Source organism: Nyctereutes procyonoides, unplaced genomic scaffold (assembly GCF_905146905.1).
Source record: "Nyctereutes procyonoides isolate TBG_1078 unplaced genomic scaffold, NYPRO_anot_genome, whole genome shotgun sequence".
In the NCBI taxonomy this organism is placed as follows: domain Eukaryota; kingdom Metazoa; phylum Chordata; class Mammalia; order Carnivora; family Canidae; genus Nyctereutes; species Nyctereutes procyonoides.
Window position 1 is genome coordinate 1,077,241 of NW_026575114.1, and position 24,694 is coordinate 1,101,934.

A 24,694-nucleotide genomic window follows, 5' to 3' on the forward strand; every position below is an offset into this window, starting at 1 on the left:
GAGGCCTCTTCCACAGTTTGGCTATTGTGGACATTGCTGCTATAAATGGATAAAGAAGATGTGGTATATGTATTCAATGGAATATTACTCAGCCATTAGAAACGACAAATACCCACCATTTGCTTCGACATGGATGGAACTGGGGGGTATTATGCTAAGTGAAATAAGTCAATCAGAGAAGGACAAACATTATATGGTCTAGGGAATATAGGGAATATAAAAAAATAGTGAAAGGGAATAAAGGAGAAAGGAGAAAAAATGAGTGTGAAATATCAGAGAGGGAGACAGAACATGAGAGACTCCTAACTCTAGGAAATGAACAGGGGTGGTGGAAAGGGAGGTGGGTGGGGTGTGGGGGTGACTGGGTGATGGGCACTGAGGGGGGCATTTAATGGGATGAGCACTAGGTGTTATTCTATATGTTGGCAAATTGAACTCCAATAAAAAAATAAAAATAAAAATAAAGAAACAAAACAAATGAACAAAGAGGAAGGGAAGGAAAAATTAAATAAGATGAAAATTGAGAGGGGAGCAAACCATAAGAGACATCAAACTCTAGGAAAAACTTGAGGGTTGCTGGAGCTGAAAGGGATGGCAAGATGGGATAATTAGAAGGGGCATTAGGGAAGGCATGTGAAATAATGAACACCGAGTACCATAAGCAGCCAAGGAATCACTAAATTCTACCTGTGAAACTAATAAATATAATAAGAATAATATAAAAATATAATATAAAAATACACTAAGACACCTTGGAGAAATAAATCCAATGGACCATGAGATAATTCAAAAAATGTGATCAGTTTATTTTTATATGTTTTTAAAGATTTTATTAATTTATCCATGACAGACACAGAGACAGAGGCAGAGACATAGAGGGAGAAGAAGTTCCCTCACAGGAAGCCCAATACAGGACTTGATCCCTGGACCCAAGGTCAGGGCCTGAGTCAAAGGCAGATGCTCAACCACTGAGGTACCCAGTTGTCTCTGTAATCAGTCTATAGAATGGTTTGATCTTTATATATCCAAATTGAAAATATTTATTCACATTTTCTTTTTTTAATTAATTTATTTATTTATTATAGTCACACACACAGACAGAGAGAGAGAGAGAGAGAGAGAGAGAGAGAGGCAGAGACACAGGCAGAGGGAGAAGCAGGCTCCATGCACCGGGAGCCCGACGTGGGATTCGATCCCGTGTCTCGAGGATCACGCCCTGGGCCAAAGGCAGGCACCAAACCGCTGCGCCACCCAGGGATCCCTTTATTCACATTTTCAATCTTCAAATAATCCTAGTGAAATCTTCCTTTCTTGATCTTATAACAATATCTTACCTTGATTTCATCACTTGTCCAATAACTCTAAGTATTCAAACAGCAACCAAACTTTTACTGTCTTATATTAAGTTTATCCCTTCTTTTCCTTCTTTTTTTCATTTTTCTTAATTTTAATTTTAGTTAGCATACGATGTAATATTGGATTCTGGAGCTGAATTCAGTGATTCATTATTTGACACAACATTCATTTCTCAATTTTTTTTCATCGGCTGCTTTATTTAAGGGCTGGTGATTGACAGCTATCCCAGGCCCCGCCCCTTCCTCCTCTACAAAAGCAACTAAATGGGAAAGGGGTTGTTCTGCTAGGGCCCAAGGGGACTGTGGGACTGTGGCTCTGAATCTCAGGCCACAGGCCTTGGAAGGCAGGGGAAGAGGGAGGGAAGTCCAGTTCAAATGGGCAAGGTGCTGGTGAGGTGGGTGAGGAGGCTGGAGAAACCCGAGGCAGCCTCTGCTGGCCTTGGCTTTGTCCAGAATGTCAGGACACAGGCTCCGAGGAGGAGCAAGCAAGTAAAAGGCTTTCAGAGCCAAGTGAAGCACTTCAGGCCCCCGGGGGGGCCCACCTCACCTCCAGTCGGTGCCCACAAGCATGTTGACATGGCCACACTCGCAGCCGTACACACTCACACCCACACCCACACCATCCACACGGAGGGCCGTGAAGGCCCTAGACCCACACCCTGGACCCTGGAATGTCTCTGTACTGGTAGCCAGCGGGGCAGGTCCACTGCAGGCGGCACCACCAAGGGAGTGGGTCCTCTGCATTGCTACTGACTGGCTGCCTCGCAGGCATCTATCCAATCGCTGTACACATCCACTGGTTCTGACAGATATGTGATGGGTGTCTGGAATTCCTCTAGGCACACGGTACAAGAGATGACTCCGGCGTTGCGGGCACGATCCATCTTTACTTCACAAGACTTCTCGTGGTTGCCGAAGGGGCAGGTGAACTGGGTCTCTAAGGTGCCGGTCATCTTATTTTTGGGGGGTGGCTTCCGTTTGGACTTTCTGCGCCCCATGTCTGTAGGAGGACAAACACTCCTCCCCCCTCGTTGCGACGGCCTAGTTCACCCGGGAGACAGCCTTCAGTTCTCATCATACAAGTACCTGTGGGACCCAGGAAATTTAACAAAAATCCCCTGCCTCTGGACAAGCAGAGCAGGACTAACTCCATTTTGTGCTGCACCCGCCACCTCCTGTATGACCCCCACAGGACCTGCTAACTGCTTAAGGTGCTGCCCCACCCTAGTCAAGCCGCTAGGCACACCCTAATCGGAAATCGGCTCATAAAAATGTAACCCCGCCTTGTGCCTGCCAAAACTGCGCACCGATTCTGACCAAAATAATAAGCTAGCTCAAATGGATACTGTAGAGTAAAATGTAATTCAATTGGCCACCTGCTTGTGGACCAGCATGACTGTGCAACTTTCTGCATAAGTTACAATCCCATTGGCCACTGGTCCCTATAAAGCTGCTACACCTCTTAGTCTCGGGGTCCAAGTCTCTGCTCCGCTGTGTTGGGTACACTTGGACCCAAGCTCGAGATTGTAAATAAACCCTCGTGTGTTTGCATCGGTGTTGGCTCCTTGGTGGTTTCTCAGATTCACAATCTTGGGCATAACAGTACCCACCTTAATACCCATCACTCATCTAGCCTGACCCTCATACACCTCCCTCCATCAATCCTCAGATTGTTCTTTAGTTTTATTTTTTAAAAGATTTTATTTATTCATGAGAGACACAGAGAGAGAGGCAGAGATAAGGCAGAGGGAGAAGCAGGCTCCATGCAGGAAGGCCAATGTGAGACTCGATCCTGAGAGTCTAGGATCATGCCCTGAGCCAAAGGCAGTGGCTCAACAGCTGAGCCACCCAGGCATCCCTGTTCTTTAAGAGTCTGTGATGGAGGGGCATCTGGGTGGCTCAGTCAATCAAACACTTTAATCTTGATTTCAACTCTGGTCATGATCTCAGGGTTGTGAGATTGAACCTTGCATTGGGCACTTGTGCTAAGCAATGACCTGCTTAAGATTCTCTCTCACCTTCTCCTCTGCCCCTTCCCACTGCTCATGCTATGTTCTTAAAAAAAAAAATTGGGGGGCTGGACAAGATGGCGGAGAGTAGGATCCCGAAATCACCTGTCCCCACCAACTTACCTAGGAAACTTTCAAATCAATCTGAAAACCTACAATACAGCCTGAGATTTAAAGAGAGAACAGCTAGTATGCTACAGTGAGAAGAGTTCACACTTCTATCAAGGTAGGAAGACAGATAAATAAATAAATAAATAAATAAATAAATAAATAAATAATAAGCAAGCATCGAGTGGGGGAGGGGCCCCTCTAAGAGCCAGGCAAAGGCCAAATGGTGAGTGCCCCCAGGAGAGAAAAGCCAAGTCCCAGAGAAGCAAAAAATTTACCAATCTTCCCTGATGGAAAGATGCTTGCAGGAACTTGGGCACGATCCCAGGAGGGGCAGTGGAGCCCCCAGGTTCCTAGGGTCACTAACAGAGGAAGTGCGCCCTGAGGAAGAGCATGCCACACACCAAGGGCCGAGCTCCCTAAAGGGCTGGATCTCGTACCTGGTGGGGCATAGGGAGCATCCCAGGCAGCAGCTCACGTGGCGGCTCCCCGTGGAGAGGCCTGCACGGCCCTGAGAGCAGCTCAGGTGGTGGATCCACGCAGAGGGGGCTCCACAGCCCCAGAAGCATGATTCCAGCAGTGCAGGCCCTGGAACCCACGGTGCCAGGGAACACAGTTCAGGATCCAGTGCTCCCACTGGGACAGGTGGAGGCCAGGAGGACACAGGACAGTGAGGACACTGCTTCCCAGGGCACCCCCGAACTCTGTAGATCAGTGCTCCCCGCCCCCAGAACGTTGGGGCCCCTGCAGACTCAGAGCTGTGGTAGTTATTACTGAAGCTGACTCTAGGGCTGGAGAGCTGCCCACCGCCACTGTTGTTGTTCCTCCCTTTGTGTCACCTTGTGCCTGGGACAGGCCAGGGCCGCCAGGGAGCAGGGGCCTCACAGGATAAACAGCTCCCACTGAACTGTGGACCAGGCAGGGGTCAGGGCAGCTCCCATGGGCGCACACACCTAAAAATCAGCACAGCAGGCCCCTCCCCCAGAACACCAGCTGGGAGCACAGGGGAAAGCAAGTTATTGACCAAGCAGCAATGCAAAGTTCCAGGGGAAGTCGAGGGATTTACAGTATATAGAATCATAGGATACCCCTCCCTATTGTTTGTTTTCTATTTTTTCTTTGCTTGTTTCCCCCCATTTTATGTTTTCCCCTTCTTCCTTCCTTTTTTCTAATACAATTTGTTTTTAGCCACTCTGCACTGAGCAAAATGACTAGAAAAAGAAGTCACCACAAAAGAAAGAATCAGAAACAGTCCTCTCCCACAGAGATACAGAATTTGGATTACAACTCAATGTCAGAAAGCCAATTCAGAAGCACAATTATAAAGCTACTGGAGGCTTTGGAAAAAGCATAAAGGAATCAAGAGACTTCATGATGGCAGAATTTAGATGTAATCAGGTAAAAAATAAATATCAATTAAATGAGATGGCATCCAAACTGGGGGTCCTAAAGAGGAGGGTTAATGAGGTAGAGGGACAAGTGAGTGACATAGAAGACAAGTTGATGCCAAGGAAGGAAATGAGTAAAAAAGAGAAAAACAATTAAAGGATAATGAGAAAAGGTTAAGGAAAATAAATGACAGCCTCAGAAGGAAAAATCTATGTTGAATTGGGGTTCCAGAAGGCACCGAGAGGGACAGAGGACCAAAAAGTGTATTTGAGCAAATCATAGCTGAGAACTTCCCTAATTTGGGGAAGGAAACAGGCACTCAGATCCAGAAGATAGATCCACCCCTCTAAAATCAATAAAAACTGTTCAACACCCCGACATTTAATAGTGAAATTTGCAAATTCCAAAAATATAAATATCCTTAAAGCAGCAAGAGACAAGAAATCCCTAAACTTTATGGGGAGAAGTATTAGGCTAATAGCAGACCTCTCCACAGAGACCTGGCAGGCCAGAAAGGGCTGGAAGGATATATTCAGGGTCCTAAATGAGATAAACATGCAGCCAAGAATACTCTATACAGCAAGGCTCTCATACAGAATAGAATGAGAGATAAAGAGCTTCAAGATAGGCAGAAACTGAAAGAATATGAGACCACCCAACCAGCTCTGCAAGAAATAGTAAGGGGGATTCCAAAAAGAAAGAGGAAGTCCAAGGAAACAATCCACAAATACAGGGACTGAATAGGTTTTATGACACTAAATTCATATCTTTCCATAGTAACTCTGAACGTGAATGAGCTTAAAGACCCCATCAAAAGACACAGGTTTTCACCGCGGATAAAAAAGCAAGAACCGTCTATTTGCTATCTACAAGAGGCCCACTTGAGACCTAAAAAAGCCTCCAGCCTGAAAATAAAAGGATGGAAAACCATTTACCATTTGAATTGTCCTCAGAAGGAGGAGGGGCAAGAGGGCGGAAGAGTAGGGTCCCCAAGTAACTTGTCCCCACCAAATTACCTAGATAACCTTCAAATCATCCTGAAAATCTACGAATTCGGCCTGAGATTTGAAGAGAGACCAGCTGGAATGCTACAGTGAAAAGAGTTCGCGCTTCTATCAAGGTAGGAAGACGGGGGAAAGAAATAAAGGAACAAAAGGCCTTCGAGGGGGAGGGGCCCCGCGAGGAGCCCGGCTGAGGCCGGGGCGAGTGTCCCCAGAACAGGAGAGCCAAGTCCCGGGGAAGCAGGAGCTGCACCAAACTTCCCGGGCGGAAAGGGGCTCGCAGGGACTTGGAGCAGGACCCCAGGAGGGCGGGGATGCCCTCGGGCTCCCGGGGACACTAACAGACACCTGCGCCCCGGGAGGGTGCGCCGAGCTCCCTAAGGGCTGCAGCGCGCACGGCGGGGCCGGAGCAGCTCGGAGGGGCTCGGGCGGCGGCTCCGCGGAGTGGGCTGCGAGGCGGGAGCGAATCCAGCAGCGCAGGCCCCGGAGCACAGGGCGGCGGGACACAGCCCAGGATACGGCCTCCCCCGGGACAGGCAGAGGCCGGGAGGTCCCAGGACAGCGAGGACGCTCCTGCCCGGCGCTGAGCACATCAGCGGCCCCGCCCCGGAGCCTCCAGGCCCTGAGGACAGGACGGAGAGCCCCGTAGTTCCTACGGAGGCTGAATCCAGGCTTCCAGAGCTGCCATAGGCACTGCGGCTGTTCCTCCTGGGACCTCACGGGGCAAACAACCCCTGCTGAGCCCTGCACCAGGCAGGGGCAGAACAGCTCCCCCAAGTGCTAACACCTGAAAATCAGCACAGCAGGCCCCTCCCCCAGAAGACCATCTGGACGGACCAGTTCCAGGGGAAGTCAAGAGACTTAAAGTCTACAGAATCAGAAGATACTCCCCGTGTTTTTTGGTTTTTTTTTTCTTTTTTCTTTTCTTTTTGATTTCTGATTGCTTCCCCCAACCCCCCTTTTTTCACCTTTCTTTCTTTTTCTTTCTCTTTTTCTTCTTTTTTTCCCTTTTTTCCCTTCTTTTTCTTTTTTCTCTTTCTCTTTTCTTTCCTTCTCTCTCTTTCTCTCCTTTTCCCAATACAACTTGTTTTTGGCCACTCTGCACTGAGCAAAATGACTAAAAGGAAAACCTCACCTAAAAAGAAAGAATCAGAAACAGTCCTCTCTCCCACAGAGTTACAAAAGCTGGATTACAATTCAATGTCAGAAAGCCAATTCAGAAGCACTATTATACACTACTGGTGGCTCTAGAAAAAAGCATTAAGGACTCATGAGAATTCATGACTGCAGAATTTAGATCCAATCAGGCAGAAATTAAAAATCAATAGAATGAGATGCAATCCAAACTAGAAGTCCTAACGACGAGGGTTAATGAGTTGGAAGAACGAGTGAGTGACATAGAAGACAAGTTGATGCCAAAGAGGGAAACTGAGGAAAAAAGAGACAGACAATTAAAAGACCATGAAGACAGATTAAGGGAAATAAATTACAGCCTAAGGAAGAAAAACCTACGTTTAATTGGGGTTCCGGAGGGCGCCGAAAGGGCCAGAGGGACAGAATATGTATTTCAACAAATCATAGCTGAAAACTTTCCCAATCTGGGATAGGAAACAGGCATTCAGATCCAGGAAATAGAGAGATCCCCCCCTAAAATCAATAAAAACCGTTCAACAGTGAAGCTTGCAAATTCCAAAGATAAAGAGAAGATCCTTAAAGCAGCAAGAGACAAGAAGTCCCTGACTTTCATGGGGAGGAATATTAGGGTAACAGCAGACCTCTCCACGGAGACCTGGCAGGCCAGAAAGGGCTGGCAGGATATATTCAGGGTCCTAAATGAGAAGAACATGCAACCAAGAATACTTTATCCAGCAAGGCTGTCATTCAAAATGGAAGGAGAGATAAAGAGATGCCAAGACAGGCAGGAACTGAAAGAATATGTGACCTCCAAACCACCTCTGCAAGAAATTTTAAGGGGGACTCTTAAAATTCCCCTTTAAGAAGAAGTTCAGTGGAACAATCCACAAAAACAAGGACTAAATAGATATCATGATGACACTAAACTCATATCTGTCAATAGTAACTCTGAACGTGAACGGGCTTAATGACCCCATCAAAAGGCACAGGGTTTCAGACTGGATAAAAAAGCAGGACCCATCTATTTGCTGTCTACAAGAGACTCATTTTAGACAGAAGGACACCTACAACCTGAAAATAAAAGGTTGGAGAACCATTTACCATTCAAATGGTTCTCAGAAGAAAGCAGGGGTAGCCATCCTTATATCAGATAAACTAAAATTTACCCCGAAGACAGTAGTGAGAGACAAAGAGGGACACTATATCCTACTTAAAGGATCTATCCAAGATGAGGACTTAACAATCTTCAATATATATGCCCCGAATGTGGGAGCTGCCAAATACTTAAACGAATTATTAACCAAAGTGAAGAAATACTTAGATAATAATACCCTTATACTTGGTGACTTCAATCTAGCTCTTTCTACCCTTGATAGGTCTTCTAAACACAACATCTCCAAAGAAATGAGAGCTTTAAATGTTACACTGGACCAGATGGATTTCACAGATATCTACAGAACTTTACATCCAAACTCAACTGAATACACATTCTTCTCAAGTGCACATGGAACTTTCTCCAGAATAGACCACATACTGGGTCACAAATCGGGTCTGAACCGATACCAAAAGATTGGGATCATCCCCTGCATATTCTCAGACCATAACGCCTTGAAATTAGAACTCAATCACAAGAAGAAGTTTGGAAGGACCTCAAACACGTGGAGGTTAAGGACCATCCTGCTAAAAGATAAAAGGGTCAACCAGGAAATTAAGGAAGAATTAAAAAGAGTCATGGAAACTAATGAGAATGAAGATACAACTGTTCAAAATCTTTGGGATGCAGCAAAAGCAGTCCTGAGGGGGAAATACATCGCAATACAAGCATCCATTCAAAAACCGTAAAGAACAGAAATAGAAAAGCTAACCTTACACATAAAGGAGCTAGAGAAAAAACAGAAGATGGACCCTACACCCAGGAGAAGAAGAGAGTTAATAAAGATTCGAGCAGAACTCAACGAAATTGAGACCAGAAGAACTGTGGAACAGATCAACAGAATCAGGAGTTCGTTCTTTGAAAGAATTAATAAGATAGATAAACCATTAGCCAACCTTATTAAAAAGAAGAGAGAGAAGACTCAAATTAATAAAATCATGAATGAGAAAGGAGAGATCACTACCAACACCAAGGAAATACAAACCATTTTAAAAACATATTATGAACAGCTATACGCCAATAAATTAGGCAATCTAGAAGAAATGGACACATTCCTGGAAAGCCACAAACTACCAAAACTGGAACAGGAAGAAACAGAAAACCTGAACAGGCCAATAACCAGGGAAGAAATTGAAGCAGTCATCAAAAACCTCCTAAGACACAGGAGTCCAGGGCCAGATGGCTTCCCAGGGGAATTCTATCAAACGTTTAAAGAAGAAATCATACCTATTCTACTAAAGCTGTTTGGAAAGATAGAAAGAGATGGAGTACTTCCAAATTCATTCTATGAGGCCAGCATCACCTTAATTCCAAAACCAGACAAAGACCCCACCAAAAAGGAGAATTACAGACCAATATCTCTGATGAACATGGATGCAAAAATTCTCAACAAGATACTAGCCGATAGGATCCAACAACACATTAAGAAAATTATTCACCATGACCAAGTAGGATTTATCCCCGGGACACAAGGCTGGTTCAACACTCGTAAAACAATCAGTGTGATTCATGGTATCAGCAAGAGAAAAACCAAGAACCATATGATCCTCTCATTAGATGCAGAGAAAGCATTTGACAAAATACAGCATCCATTCCTGATCAAAACTCTTCAGAGTGTAGGGATAGAGGGAACTTTCCTCGACTTCTTAAAAGCCATCTACGAAAAGCCCACAGCAAATATCATTCTTATTGGGGAAGCACTGGGGGCCTTTCCCCTAAGATCAGGAACAAGACAGGGATGTCCACTCTCACCACTGCTATTCAACATAGTATTGGAAGTCTTAGCCTCAGCAATCAGACAACAAAAAGACATTAAAGGCATTCAAATTGACAAAGAAGAAGTCAAATTCTCCCTCTTCGCTGATGACATGATACTCTACATAGAAAACCCAAAAGCCTCCACCCCAAGATTGCTAGAACTCATACAGCAATTTGGTAGCGTGGTAGGATACAAAATCAATGCCCAGAAATCAATGGCATTTCTATACACTAACAATGAGACTGAAGAAAGAGAAATTAAGGAGTCAATCCCATTTACAATTGCACCCAAAAGCATAAGATACCTAGGGATAAACCTAACCAAAGAGGTAAAGGATCTAATCCCTCAAAACTATAGAACACTACTAAAAAAATTGAGGAAGACACAAAGAGATTGAAAAATATTCCATGCTCATGGATTGGCAGAATAAATATTGTGAAAATATCTATGTTACCCAGGGAAATTTACACGTTTAATGCAATCCCTAACAAAAGACCACGGACTTTCTTTAGAGAGATAGAACAAATTATTTTAAGATTTGTGTGGAATTAGAAAAGACCCCGAATAGCCAGGGGAATTTTAAAAAAGAAAACCATATCTAGGGGCATCACAATGCCAGCTTTCAGGTTGTACTACAAACGGTGGTCATCAAGACAGTGTGGTACTGGCACAAAAACAGACACATAGACCAATGGAACAGAATAGAGAACCCAGAAGTGGACCCTGAACTTTATGGTCAACTAATATTCGATAAAGGAGGAAAGACTATCTACTGTAAGAAAGACAGTCTCTTCAATCAATGGTGCTGGGAAAATTGGACATCCACATGCAGAAGAATGAAACTAGACCACTCTCTTTCACCATACACAAAGATAAACTCAAAATGGATGAAAGATCTAAATGTGAGACAAGATTCCATCAAAATCCTAGAGGAGAACACAGGCAACACCATTTTTGAACTCGGCCACAGTAACTTCTTGCAAGATACATCCACGAAAGCAAAAGAAACAAAAGCAAAAATGAACTATTGGGACTTCATCAAGATAAGAAGCTTTTGCACAGCAAAGGATACAGTCAACAAAACTCAAAGACAACCTACAGAATGGGAGAAGATATTTGCAAATAACATATCAGATAAAGGGCTAGTTTCCAAAATCTATAAAGAACTTATTAAACTCAACAGCAAAGAAACAAACAATCCAATCATGAAATGGGCAAAAGACATGAAGAGAAATCTCACAGAGGAAGACATAAACATGGCCAACATGCACATGAGAAAATGCTCTGCCTCACTTGCCATCAGGGAAATACAAATCAAAACCACAATGAGATGCCACCTCACACCAGTGAGAATGGGGAAAATTAACAAGGCAGGAAACAACAAATGTTGGAGAGGATGTGGAGAAAAGGGAACACTCTTACACTGTTTGTGGGAATTTGAACTGGTGCAGCCACTCTGGAAAACTGTGTGAGGTTCCTCAAAGAATTAAAAATAGATCTGCCCTACGACCCAGCAATTGCACTGTTAGGGATTTACCCCAAAGATTCAGATGCAATGAAATGCCGGGACACCTGCACCCCGATGTTTCTAGCAGCCATGTCCACAATAGCCAAACTGTGGAAGGAGCCTCGGTGCCCATCGAAAGATGAATGGATAAAGAAGATGTGGTTTATGTATACAATGGAATATTACTCAGCCATTAGAAACGACAAATACCCACCATTTGCTTCAACGTGGATGGAGCTGGAGGGTATTATGCTGAATGAAGTAAGTCAATCGGAGAAGCACAAACAGTGTATGTTCTCATTCATTTGGGGAATATGAATAATAGTGAAAGGGAATATAAGGGAAGGGAGAAGAAATGTGTGGGAAATATCAGAAAGGGACACAGAACATAAAGACTTCTAACTCTGGGAAATGAACTAGGGGTGGTGGAAGGGGAGGAGGGCAGGGGGTGGGGGTGAATGGGTGATGGGCACTAAGGGGGACAGTTGACGGAATGAGAACTGGGTGTTATTCTGTATTTTGGTAAATTGAACACCAATAAAAATTAATTTATTAAAAAAAATGAATCGTCCTCAGAAGAAAGCATCAGTAGCCATCCTCATATAGAAAAATTAAATTTTATCCCAAACACTTTAGTAAGAGAGGAATAGGGACACTATATCATACTTAAAGGATCTATCCAACAAGAGGACCTAACAATCATGAATATTTATGTCCCTTATATGGGAGGTGCCAAGTATATCAATTAATTAATAACTAAAGTGAAGAAATACTTAGATAATAATACACTTATACTGGGAGACTGGAACACGGCACTTTCTATAATTGACAGATCTTCTAAGCACAATATCTCCAAAGAAACAAAAGCTTTAAATGATACACTGGACCAGATAGGTTTCACAGATATTTACAGAACTTTCCACGCAAATGTAACGGAATACACATTCTGCTCAATTGGACATGGAACTTTCTCCAGAATAGACCACATACTGGGTCACAAATCAGGTCTTAAAGGATACCAAAAGTATGGGATTATCCCCCTTCATATTTCCAAACCATAATTCTTTGAAATTAGACCTCAATCACAAGAAGAAATTTGGAAGAAGTTCATACACGTGGAGGTCAAATAGCATCCTGCTAAAACATGAAAGCGTCAACCAGGAAATTAGAGAAGATGTAAAAAGATTCATGGAAACTAATGAGAAGATACAGCCATTCAAAATCTTTGGGATACAGCAAAAGCAGTTGGGAGGAGGAAATACATCACAATACAAGCATCCATCCAAAAAATGGAAAGAACTCAAATATAAAACCTAACCTTGCACTTAAAGGATCTGGAGATAAAACAGCAAATAGATCCTACACCCAGCAGAAGAAGAAAGTTCATAAAGATTCTAGCAGAACTCAATGAAATGGAGACCAGAAGAAGTGTGGAACGATCAACAAAACCAGGAGTTGGTTCTTTGAAAGAATTAATAGATAGATAAACCATTAGCCAGCCTTCTAAAAAGAAGAGAGAAAAGACTCAAATTAATAAAATCATGAATGAGACAGGAAAGATCACCACCAATACCAAGGAAATACAAACGATCTTAAAAACTTATTATGAACAGCTATATGCCAATAAATTAGGCAATATACAAGAAATGGACTCATTCCTGGAAAGCCACAAACTACCAAAACTGGAACAGGAAGAAATAGAAAACCTGAACAGGCTGATAACCAGGGAGGAAATTGAAGCAGTCATACAAAACCACCCAAGATACAAAAGTCCAGGGCCACATGGCTTCCCAGAGGAATCCTATCAAACGTTTAAAGAAGAAACCATACATATTCTACTAAAGCTGTTCAGAAAGAAACAGATGGAGTACTTCCAAACTCATTCTATGCAGCCAGCATCAACTTAATTCCAAAAACGAAGACTTCACCAAAAAGAATTATACTGGGATGCAAGGCTGGTTCAACACTTGTAAAGCAATCAATGTGATAGATCATAACAACAAGAGAAGAAACAAGAATCATAGAATTCTCTGAATAGATGCAGACAAAGTCTTTGACAAAATACAACTTACATTCCTGATCAAAACTCTTCAGAGTGTAGGGATAAAGGGAACATTCCTCATCATCTAAAAAGCAAACTACAAAATGCCCACTGCTAATATCATTTTCAATGGGAAAACACTGGGAGCCTTTCGCCTAAGATCAGTAACACGAACAGGATGTCCACTTGCACCACTGCTATTCAACAGAGTGCTAGAATTCCTAGTCTCAGCAATCAGGCAACAAAAATATATAAAGGCATTCAACTTGGCAAAGAAGAAGTCAAACTCCCCCTCTTTGCAGATGACATGATATTGTGCATAGAAAACCCAAAAGACCACCCCAAGATTGCAAGAACTCATACAGAAATTCAGCAGGGTGACAGGATATAAAATCTATGCCCTGAAATCAGTGGCATTTCTATACACGAACAATGAGAATAAAGAAAGAGAAATTAAGAAGTCAATCCCATTTACAACTGCACCAAAAAGCATAAGATACCTAAAAATAAACCTAACCAAAGAGGTAAAGGATCTATACCCTAAAATCTATAGAACAGCGCTAAAAGACATTGAAGAAACTCAAAGAGACGGAAAAATATTCTGTGCTCATGGATTGGAAAAATTAAAATTGTGAAAATGTCTATGCTACCCAGTACAATGTACTCATTTAATGCAATCCCTACCAAAATACCATGGACTTTCTTCAGAGAGTTGGAACAAAATCAGCTTAAGATTTGTGTGGAATCAGGGATCCCTGGGTGGTGCAGTGGTTTGGCGCCTGCCTTTGGCCCAGGGCGCGATCCTGGAGACCCGGGATTGAATCCACGTCGGGATCCCGGTGCATGGAGCCTGCTTCTCCCTCTGCCTGTGTCTCTGCCTCTCTCTCTCTCTCTCTCTCTCTCTCTCTCTCTCTCTCTCTCTGTGTGTGTGACTATCATAAATAAATAAAAATTTATTAAAAAAAAGATTTGTGTGGAATCAGAAAAGACCTTGAATAGCCAGGGGAATATCAACAAAGAAACACAGAGCTGAGGGCATCACAATTCCAGATTTCATGTTGTGTTACAAAGCTGTGGTCATCAAGACAGTGTAGTACTGACACAAAAACAGACACATAGGTCAGTGGAACAGAATAGAGAATCCTGAAGTGGACTCTCAACTTTATGGCCAACTAATATTCGACAAAGGAGGAAAGACTATCCACTGGAATAAAGACAGTCTCTTCAATAGATGGTGCTGTGACAGTTGGACAGCTTAATGCAGAAGAATGAAACTAGACAATTCTTTCACACCATACACAAAATAAATTCAAACTGGATGAAAGATCTAAATGTGAGACAAGAATCCATCAAAATCCTAGAGGAGAACACAGGCAACACCCTTTTTAAACGTGACCACAGCAACTTCTTATAAGGAACATCCATGAAGGCAAGGGAAACGAAAGCAAAAATGAATTATTGAAACTTAATCAAGATAAAAAGCTTCTGCCCTGCAAAAGAAGTAGTCAAAGAAACTAAAAGACAACCTACACCATGGGAGAAGATATTTGCAAATGACCTATCAGATAAAGGACTAGTATCCAAGATCTAAAAAGAACTTATTAAACTCAACAGCAAGGAAACAAACAATACAATCTTGAAATGGGCAAGACACATGAACATAATCTCAGAGAGGAAGACATAGACATGGCCGACAAGCACATGAGAAAATGCTCCGCATCACCGGCCATCAGGGAAATACACATCTGAACCACAATGAGATACCACCTCACACCAGTGAGAATGGGGAAAATTAACAAGACAAGAAACCACAAATGTTGGAAAGGATGTGGGAGAAGGGGAACCCTCTTGCACTGTTGGTGGGAATGTGAACTGGTGCAGCCACTCTGGAAAACTGTGTGGAGGTTCCTCAAAGAGTTAAAAGTCGATCTTTCCTGTGACCAGCAATTGCACTGCTGGGGATTTACCCCAAAGATACAGATGCAATGAAATGCTGGGACAACTGCACCCCGATGTTTCTAGCAGCAGTGTCCACAATAGCCAAACTGTGGAAGGAGCCTCGGTGTCCATCAAAAGATGAATGGATAAAGAAGATGTGGTCTATGTATACAATGGAATATTACTCAGCCATTAGAAATGACAAATACCCACCATTTGGTTTGATGTGGATGGAACTGGAGGGTATTATACTGAGTGAAATAAGTCAATCAGAGAGAACAAACATTATATGGTCTCATTCATTTGGAGAATATAAAAATAGTGAAAGGGAATAAAGGGGAAAGGAGTGAAAATATCAGTGAGGTTGACAAATCATGAGACCCCTAACTGGGAAATGAACAAGAGGTAGTGGAAAGGGAGGTGGGTCGGGGTTTGGGTGACTGGAGGTGATGGACACTGGGGGGCACTTGGCGGGATGAGCACTGGGTGTTATACTGTATATTGGCAAATTGGACTCCAATAAAAAATAAAATACAATAAAATATTTTAAAAATGAATAATTATGGTGACATGTATATCACACACAAGGGTTCTTGTCTTTGCCTGTGTGTGTGTGTGTGTGTGTGTGTGTGTGTGTGTGTGTGTGTGATGAATAAATATATCACTCTTCCTTACTTATTAGTCAGTTAAATGACATTTAGGCCTTTTCTATAGTTTCGTTATTGTGATATGCTGCCATAAACATCAGGGTGCATAGGCCCTACTGATTTTTTCCCTTGAGTAAATACCTAGTAGTGCAACTATAGGATTATAAGGTATTTATTTTTATGTTTAATTTTCTGAGAACTCTCCATAGTGTTCTCCAGAGTGGTGGCACCAGTTTGCATTTCCACCCAAGTGCAAGAGGGTTCCTCTTTCTCTGTATCCCCACTAACATCTGTTTTTTCCTATGTTGTTTATTTTAGTCATTCTGACAAGTGTGAGATGGTATCTCATTGTGATTTTCATTTGTATTTCCCTGATGTTCAGTGATGTCGGGCATCTTTTCATGTGTCTGTAAGTCATCTGGATGTTTTTTTTGGAAAAATGTCTATTCTTGTCTTCTGACCATTTCTTACTTGGAATTTTTTTAGGGGAGTATTGAGTTTAGTAATTTCTTTATAGGTTTATATTAAACCTTTATATGATATATCATTTGCATATATCTTCTCCCATTCGTTAGGTTGCCTTTTAGTTTTGTTAATTGTTTCTTTCACTATGCAAAAGATTTTTTTATCTTAATGAACTCCCAATAGTTCATTTTTGTTTTTGTTTCCCTTACCTCTGGAAGTTAGTCTAGTGAGATGTTGCTGTGACTAAGATAAAAAAAAGGTTGCTGCCTCTGTTCGCTTTGATTTTGATGGTTTCCTGGTTTAAATTTACATATTTCATTTATTTTGAATTTTTTGTGTGTATGTTGTAAGAAAGTGGTCCAGTTTCAGATGCATAGATCAATGGGACAGAAAAGAAAACCAGAAAATCAACCCACAAGTATAGAGGCAATGAATCTGTGACAAAGTAGGAAAGAGTATCCAAAAAAAAAAAAAAAATGCAATCCTTCAACAAATGATATTGGGAAAAGTGACATCAGCATACAAAAAAATGAAAATTTGCTACTTTCTGAAGCAATATCTTGGAAGCCAGGAGTCCTCCTTGTCCAGCAAGGGACTGAAGGCAGCAGTGACAACTACAGGAACTAAAGTCAGGAATGGACAAGAACCCTGAGCAGGGCTTTTTCATTACTTTTATTCACTCAGGTTTCCTGACAGAATCAGAGGTATGTGTTTAAGCAAAGATCAGAAGGCAATAATTAACAAACACACTAAGTTTAGCTAACAATAGTTGGCAGGCATTCATCTAGTAGTGAATACAATCTCTGATGACTTAGCTACCAAGCATGCATTCTAATCAGAGGTTAGATTTTAAGTGTGTCGGTATGTTCCTGACCAATCTTGAGGATTTTGCCTGAGGCACATAAGGCTTTTCACCTTAGAGGCAGTTTTCTGCCTTATGTTATGCTCTTCTAACTCACTTGTGAAATTTCATAACTTTCTTAAAGCTATCTCCCTTAATATAAAAAAACAGAATTCAAATGAAAGTAAGAAATAAATGACATATAGGAGACAATAAAATCCTAAAAAAGGGCACAGGCAGTAGCCTTGTTGACACCAACAGTAGCAAATTCTTACTAGATATGTTTCCTGAGTCAAAGGAAACAAAAGCAAAAATAAACTATTGGGAATCCCAAGGCAAAGAACTTCCACACAGTTATGTGAACAAACACAAAACAAAACAAAACCCCTGAAGGATAACTATTAGATAGGGTGAAGTAAATGACATATCTCATATAAAAACACAGTATCCATAAAAATCTGAAATTACGAAATTCAACCTCCAGAAAACTAGTAATTCAATAAAAATGAGCAGAAAAGGTAAATATACATATTCACAAAGAAGACATTCAGACACTTAAAGGCCACATGAAAAGATATACACCATCACTGATCATCAGGGAAATACAAATCAAAACTACAATGAGAGATCACCTCACATCTGTCAGAATAGCTTAAATCAAAAATACAAGGAAACAGCAAAATTGGAGAGGATATGGAGAAAAGAGAAATTTTTGCACTGTTTGTGGGGATGTAAAATGTGTAGCCACTGTAGAACTTCATGGAGGTTCCTAAAAAATTAAAAGTACAATGGCCTCATGATCCAGTCACTGCATTTGTAGGCATTTATGCAAATGACAAAAAGTACTAAATAAAAGGATTAAAGGCATCAAGAAGACTGTAGCAACATTATCAACTTTTTTATATTTTTATCTTTATTGCTGTTCAATTTGCCAACATATAGAATAACATCCAGTGCTCATCCCATCAAGAGCCCCCTCAGTACCCATCACCCCATCAGCCCCACCTGCCACCTACCTCCCTTCCAGCACCCCTAGTTAATTTCCCAGAGTTACGAATCTCTCATGATCTGTCTCCCATTCTGATATTTCCCAATCATTTTTGCCCATTTCCCCATTATTCCCTTTCACTATTTTTTATATTCCCCAAATGAAGGACCATATAATGTTTGTCCTTCTCTGATTGACTTATTTCACTCAGCATAATACCCTCCAGTTCCATCCACATTGAACCAAATGGTGGGTATTTGTCATTTCCAATGGCTAAGGAATATTCCATTGTATACATAAACCACATCTTCTTTATCCATTCATCTTTCAATGGATACTGAGGCTCCTTCCACAGTTTGGCTATTGTGGACATTGCTGCTAGAAACATCGGGGTGCAGGTGTCCCGGCGTTTCATTGCATCTGTATCTTTGGGGTAAATCCCCAACAGTGCAATTGCTGGGTCATAGGGCAGGTCTATTTTTAACTATTTGAGGAACCTCCACACACTTTTCCAGAGTGGCTGCAGACCAGTTCACATTCCCACCAAGAGTGCAGGAGGGTTCCCCTTTATCCACATCCTCCCCAACATTTGTGGTTTGCTGCCTTGTTAATTTTCCCCATTCTCATGGGTGTGAGGTGGTATCTCATTGTGGTTTTGATTTGTATTTCCCTGATGGCAAGTGATGCAGACCATTTTCTCATGTGCTTGTTGGACATGTCTATGTCTTGCTCTGTGAAAAACTGTTCATGTCTTTTTCCCATTTCATGATTGGATTGTTTGTTTCTTTGCTGTTGAGTTTAATAAGTTCTTTATAGATCTTGGAAACAAGCCCTTTGTCTGACAGGTCATTTGCAAATATCTTCTCCCATTCTGTGGGTTGTCTTTGAGTTTTCTGACGGTATCCATGGCTGTGCAAAAGCTTCTTATCTTGAGGAAGTCTAAATAGTTCATTTTTGCTTTTGTTTCTCTTGCCTTCCTGGATGTATCCTGCAAGAAGTTACTGTGGCCGAGTTCAAAAAGGGTGTTGCCTGTGTTCTGCTCTAGGACTTTGATGGAATCTAGTCTTGCATTTAGATCTTTCATCCATTTTGAGTTTACCTTGTGTATGGTGTAAGTGAGTGGTCCAGTTTCATTCTTCTGCATGTGGATGTCCAATTTTCCCAGCACCACTTATTGAAGAGACTGTCTTTCTTCCAGTGGATAGTCTTTCCTCCTTTGTCGAATATCATTTGACCATAAACTTGAGGGTCCACTTCTGGATTCTCTATTCTGTTCCATTGATCTATGTGCCTGTTTTTGTGCCAGTACCACACTGTCTTGATGACCACAGCTTTGTAGTACAGCCTGAAATCTAGCATTGTGATGTACCCAAGTATGGTTTTCTTTTTTAATATTCCCCTGGCAAAAAAAAAAATAATAATAATAATAATAATAATAATAATAATAATAATAACATTCCCCTGGCAATTCGGAGTCTTTACTAATTCCACACAAATCTTAAAATGCTTTGTCCCAACTCTCTGAAGAAAGTCCATGGTATTTTGATAGGGATTTCATTAAATGTGTACATTGCCCTGGGTAACAATGACATTCTCACAATATTAATTCTGCCAATCCATGAGCATGGAATTTTTTTTCCATCTCTTTGTGTCTTCCTCAATTTCTTTCAGAAGTGTTCTTTAGTTTTTAGGGTATAGATCCTTTCCCTCTTTCATTAGGTTTATTCCTAGTTATCTTATGCTTTTGGGTGCAATTGTAAATGGGATTGACTCCTTAATTTCTCTTTCTTCAGTCTCATTGTTAGTGTCTAGAAATGCCACTGATTTCTGGGTACTGATTTTGTATCCTGCTACACAGCTGAATTGATGTATGAGTTCAAGCAGTCTTGGGGTGGAGGCTTTTGGGATTTATATGTAGAGTATCATGTCATCAGTGAAGAGGGAGAGTTTGACTTCTTCTTTGCCAATTTGAATGCCTTTAAAGTCTTTTTGTTGTCTGATTGCTGAGGCTAGGACTTCCAGTACTATGTTGAATAGCAGTGGTGACAGTGGACATCCCTGTCTTGTTCCTGATGTTACGAGAAAGGCTCCCAGTGCTTCCCCATTGAGAATGATATTTGCTGTGGGCTTTTCGTAGATGGGTTTTAAGATGTCGAGGAATGTTCTCTCTATCCCTACACCCTGAAGAGTTTTGATCAGGAATGGATGCTGTATTTTGTCAAATCCTTCCACTGCATCTATTGAGAGGATCCTATGGTTCTTGTTTTGTCTCTTGCTGATATGACAAATCACATTGATTGTTTTATGAGTGTTGAAGCAGCGTTGCATCCCGGGGATAAATCCTAATTGGTAATGGTGAATAATCTTCTTAATGTATTGTTGTATCCTATTGGCTAGTATCTTTATGAGAATTTTTGCATCCGTGTTCATCAGGGATATTGGTCTATGATTCTCCTTTTTGGTTGGGTCTTTGATTTGGGGATTAAGGTGATGCTGGCCTCATAGAATGAGTTTGGAAGTACTCCATCTCTTTCTATCTTTCTGAACAGATTTAGTTGAATAGGTATTATGGTTTCTTCTTTAAAAGTTTCATAAAATTCCCCAGGAAAGCCATCTGGCCCTGGTTTTGTGTCTTGGGAGGTTGTTGATGGCTGCTTCAATTTCCTCCCTGGTTATTGGCCTGTTCAAGTTTTCTATTTCTTCAAGTTCCAGTTTTGGTAGTCTGTGGCTTTCCAGAAATGCGTCCATTTCTTCCAGATTGCCTAATTTATTGTGTATAGCTGCTGATAATAAGTTTTTTAAGATTGTTTGTATTTCCTTGGTATTGGTGGTGATCTCTCCTTTCTCATTCATGACTTTATTAATTTGAGTCTTTTCTCTCTTCTTTTTAATAAGGCTGGCTAATGGTTTATCTATGTTATTAATTCTTTCAAAGAACCAACTCCTGGTTTTGTTGATTTGTTCCACAGTTCTTCTGGTCTCGATTTAATTGAGTTCTGCTTGAATCTTTATTAACTTTCTTCTGCTGGGTGTAGGACCTATTTGCTGTTTTTTCTCCAGCTCCTTTAGATGTAAGGTTAGCTTTTGTATTTGAGTTCTTTCCAATTTTTGGATGGATGCTTGTATTGTGATGTATTTCCCCGTCATGACTGCTTTCGATGTATCCCAAAGATTTTGAACAGTTGTATCTTCATTCTCGTTAGTTTCCATTAAACTTTTTAATTCTTTCTTAATTTCCTGGTTGACCCGTTCATCTTTTATCAATATGGTCCTTAAGCTCCATGTGTTAAGACCTGATTTGTGACCCAGTATGTGGTCTATTGTGGAGAAAGTTCCATGTGCACTTGAGAAGAATGTGTATTCAGTTGAGTTTGGATGTAAAGTTCTGTAGATATCTGTGAAATCCATCTGGTCCAGTGTATCATTTAAAGCTCTCATTTCTTTGGAGATGTTGTGCTTAGAAAAACCTATTGAGTGTAGGTAGCGCTACATTGAAGTCACCAAGTATAAGTGTATTATTATCTAAGTATGTCTTAACTTTGGTTATTAACTGATTGATATATTTGGCAGCTCCCACATTCAGGGCATATATATTGATTGTTAAGTCCTCTTGTTGGATACATCCTTTAAGTATCATATAGAATCTCTCTTCATCTCTCACTACAGATGTAGGGGTAAATTTTAGTTTATATGATATAAGGATGGCTACCCCTGTTTCTTTTGAGGAACATTTGAATGGTAAATGGTTCTCCAACCTTTTATTTTCAGGCTATAGGTGTCCTCATGTCTAGAATGAGTCACTTGTAGACAGCAAATAGATGGGTCCTGCTTTTTTATGCAGTCTGAAACCCTGCACCTGTGGATGGGGTCATTAATCCCATTCATGTTCAGAGTTACTTGAAAGATATGAGTTTAGTGTCATCATGATATCTATTCAGTCCCTGTATTTGTGAATTGTTCCATTGGACTTATTCTTAAAGAGGAATTTTAAGAGTCCCCTTAAAATTTCTTGCACAGCTGGTTTGGTGATCACATATTCTTTCAGATCCTGCCTGTCTTGGAAGCTCTTTATCTCTCCTTCCATTCTGAATGAGAGCCTTGCTGGATATAGTATTCTTGGCTGCATGTTTTTATCATTTAGGACCCTGAATACATCCTGCCAGCCTCTGTGGAGAGGTCTGCTGTTAATCTAATATTTCTCCCCATAAAAGTTAGAGATTTCTTGTCCCTTGTTGTTTTAAGGATCTTCTCTTTATCTTTGGAATTTGCAAACTTCACTATTAAATGTCGAGGTGTTGAACGGTTTTTATTGATTTTAGGGGGGATCTCTCTATTTCCTGGATGTGAATGCCTGTTTCCCTTCCTAGATTAGGAAAGTTTTCAGCTATCATTTGTTTAAATACATATTCTGGACCTCTGTCCCTTTTGGCGCCCTTGGTAACCCCAATTAAACGTAGGTTTTTCTTCCTCAGACTGTCATTTATTTCCCTTAATCTATCCTCATGGTCTTTTAATTGTCTCTTTTTTCCTCAGTTTCTCTCTTTGCCATCAACTTGTCTTCTATGTCACTCACTCATTCTTCCACCTTGTTAACCCTCGTCGTTAGGACTTCTAGTTTGGATTGCATCTCATTCTATTGATTTTTTAATTTCTTGCTGATTAGATGTAAATTCTGAAGTCATGAAGTCTCTTGAGTCCTTTATGATTTTTTCTAGAGCCACCAGTAGCTTTATAATAGTGCTTCTGAATTGGCTTTCTGACATTTAATTGTAATCCAAAGTTTGTAACTCTGTGGGAGAGAGGACTGTTTCTGATTCTTTCTTTTGAGGTGAGGTTTTCCTTCTAGTCATTTTGCTCAGTGAAGAGTGGCCAAAAGCAAGTTGTATTGGGAAAAGGATAAAAGAGAGGAGAGAAAGAAGGAAAGAAAAGAGAAAAAGAATAAAGAAAAAAGGAATAGAAAATGAAAAAAAGAGAGACGAAAAAGAGAAAGAATAAGAAAGAAAGGGGAACAAGGGGGCTTGGGAAGCAAACAGAAATAATAATAATAATAAAAAAAACCACGGAGGAATATCCTCTGATTCTGTATACTGCAAGTCCTTTGACTTTCCCTGGAACTTGTCCGTCTAGCTGGTCTTCTGGGGGAGGGGCCTGTTGTGCTGATTTTCAGGTGTTAGCACTTGGGGGAGCTGCTCTGTCCCTGCCTGGTGCAGGGCTCAGTGGGGGTTGTTTACCTGGTGAGGCCCCAGGAGGAACAACCCCAGTGGCGGCAGCCAGCTCTGGAGACCTGGAGTCAGCTCCCGCAGTAACTCCGGAGCTCTCCGTCTGCAGGGCCTGGAGGCTCCGGGGCGGGGCCGCTGATCTGCTCAGCTCGGGCAGGAGCGTCCTCACTGTCCTGGGCCCTCCCGGCCTCTGCCTGTCCCGGGGGGAGGCCGGATCCTGGGCTGTGTCCCGGCGCCCTGTGCTCCAGGGCCTGCGCTGCTGGATTCGCGCTCCCGCCCCGCAGCCCCCTCCGCGGAGCCGCCGCCCGAGCCCCTCCGAGCTGCTCCGGGTCCCGCCGTGCGCGCTGCAGCCCTTAGGGAGCTCGGCGCACTCTCCCGGGGCGCAGGTGTCTGTTAGTGTCCCCGGGAGCCCGAGGGCATCCCCGCCCTCCTGGGTCCTGCTCTAACTCCCTGCCGGCACCTTTCGGCCTGGGAAGGTTGGTGCAGCTCCTGCTTCTCCGGGACGGGGCTCTCCTGTCCTGGGGACACTTGCCCCGGCCTTAGCCCAGCTCCTCGCGGGTCCCCTCCCCCTTGGAGGCCTTTTGTTTCTTTATTTCTTTTTCCCCGTCTTCCTACCTTGATAGAAGCACGAACTCTTCTCACTGTAGCATTCCAGCTGTTCTCTCTTCAAATCTCAGACTGAATTCGTAGATTTTCAGGATGATTTGAAGGTTATCTAGGTAATTTGGTGGGGACAGGTGATTTGGGACCCTACTCTTCCGCCGTCTTGCCCCTCCTCTCCAGCTCTCCAAACTTAACAAAATGACAATCTTTCCTTAATCCATGGTATGCCTGGGTAGCTCAGTCAGTTAAGCATTTGATCCTTGGTTTCAACCCAGATCATGAGCTCAGGGTCTTGAAATATATGTCCATGTTGAGCCCCACACAGGATATCCACTCAGCAGTAAGTGTGCTCCCTCTCTCTCCCTCTCACCCATTCCTGTGCACAGTCTAAAAATTAAGGAATAAGTATTAATAACAAGCTTCCTCTTAATCTTTTTATCATATACATAAGAATTTAGGTAGATAGATATATAGATTTGCAAGAGTCTTTCTTTTTACCTGACATCACTTTTATTTATTTAATGACGTATATATTGT

General features: G+C 41.9%; 1 protein-coding gene across 1 annotated transcript; it reads right to left on the bottom strand.

Moving 5' to 3' along the window:
* Positions 1-2,101: 2,101 nt before the first annotated feature.
* LOC129515046 (transcription elongation factor 1 homolog) lies at positions 2,102-2,387 on the bottom strand. The gene has a single exon (XM_055333753.1). The coding sequence runs from the start codon at positions 2,351-2,353 to the stop codon at positions 2,102-2,104; it is 252 nt and encodes an 83-aa protein (XP_055189728.1). The 5' UTR covers positions 2,354-2,387.
* Positions 2,388-24,694: the final 22,307 nt, after the last annotated feature.

Bases quoted from the DNA above. Each gene is read 5' to 3' on its own strand.
- LOC129515046 (XM_055333753.1), bottom strand. From the start codon at position 2,353: ATGGGGCGCAGAAAGTCCAAACGGAAGCCACCCCCCAAAAATAAGATG.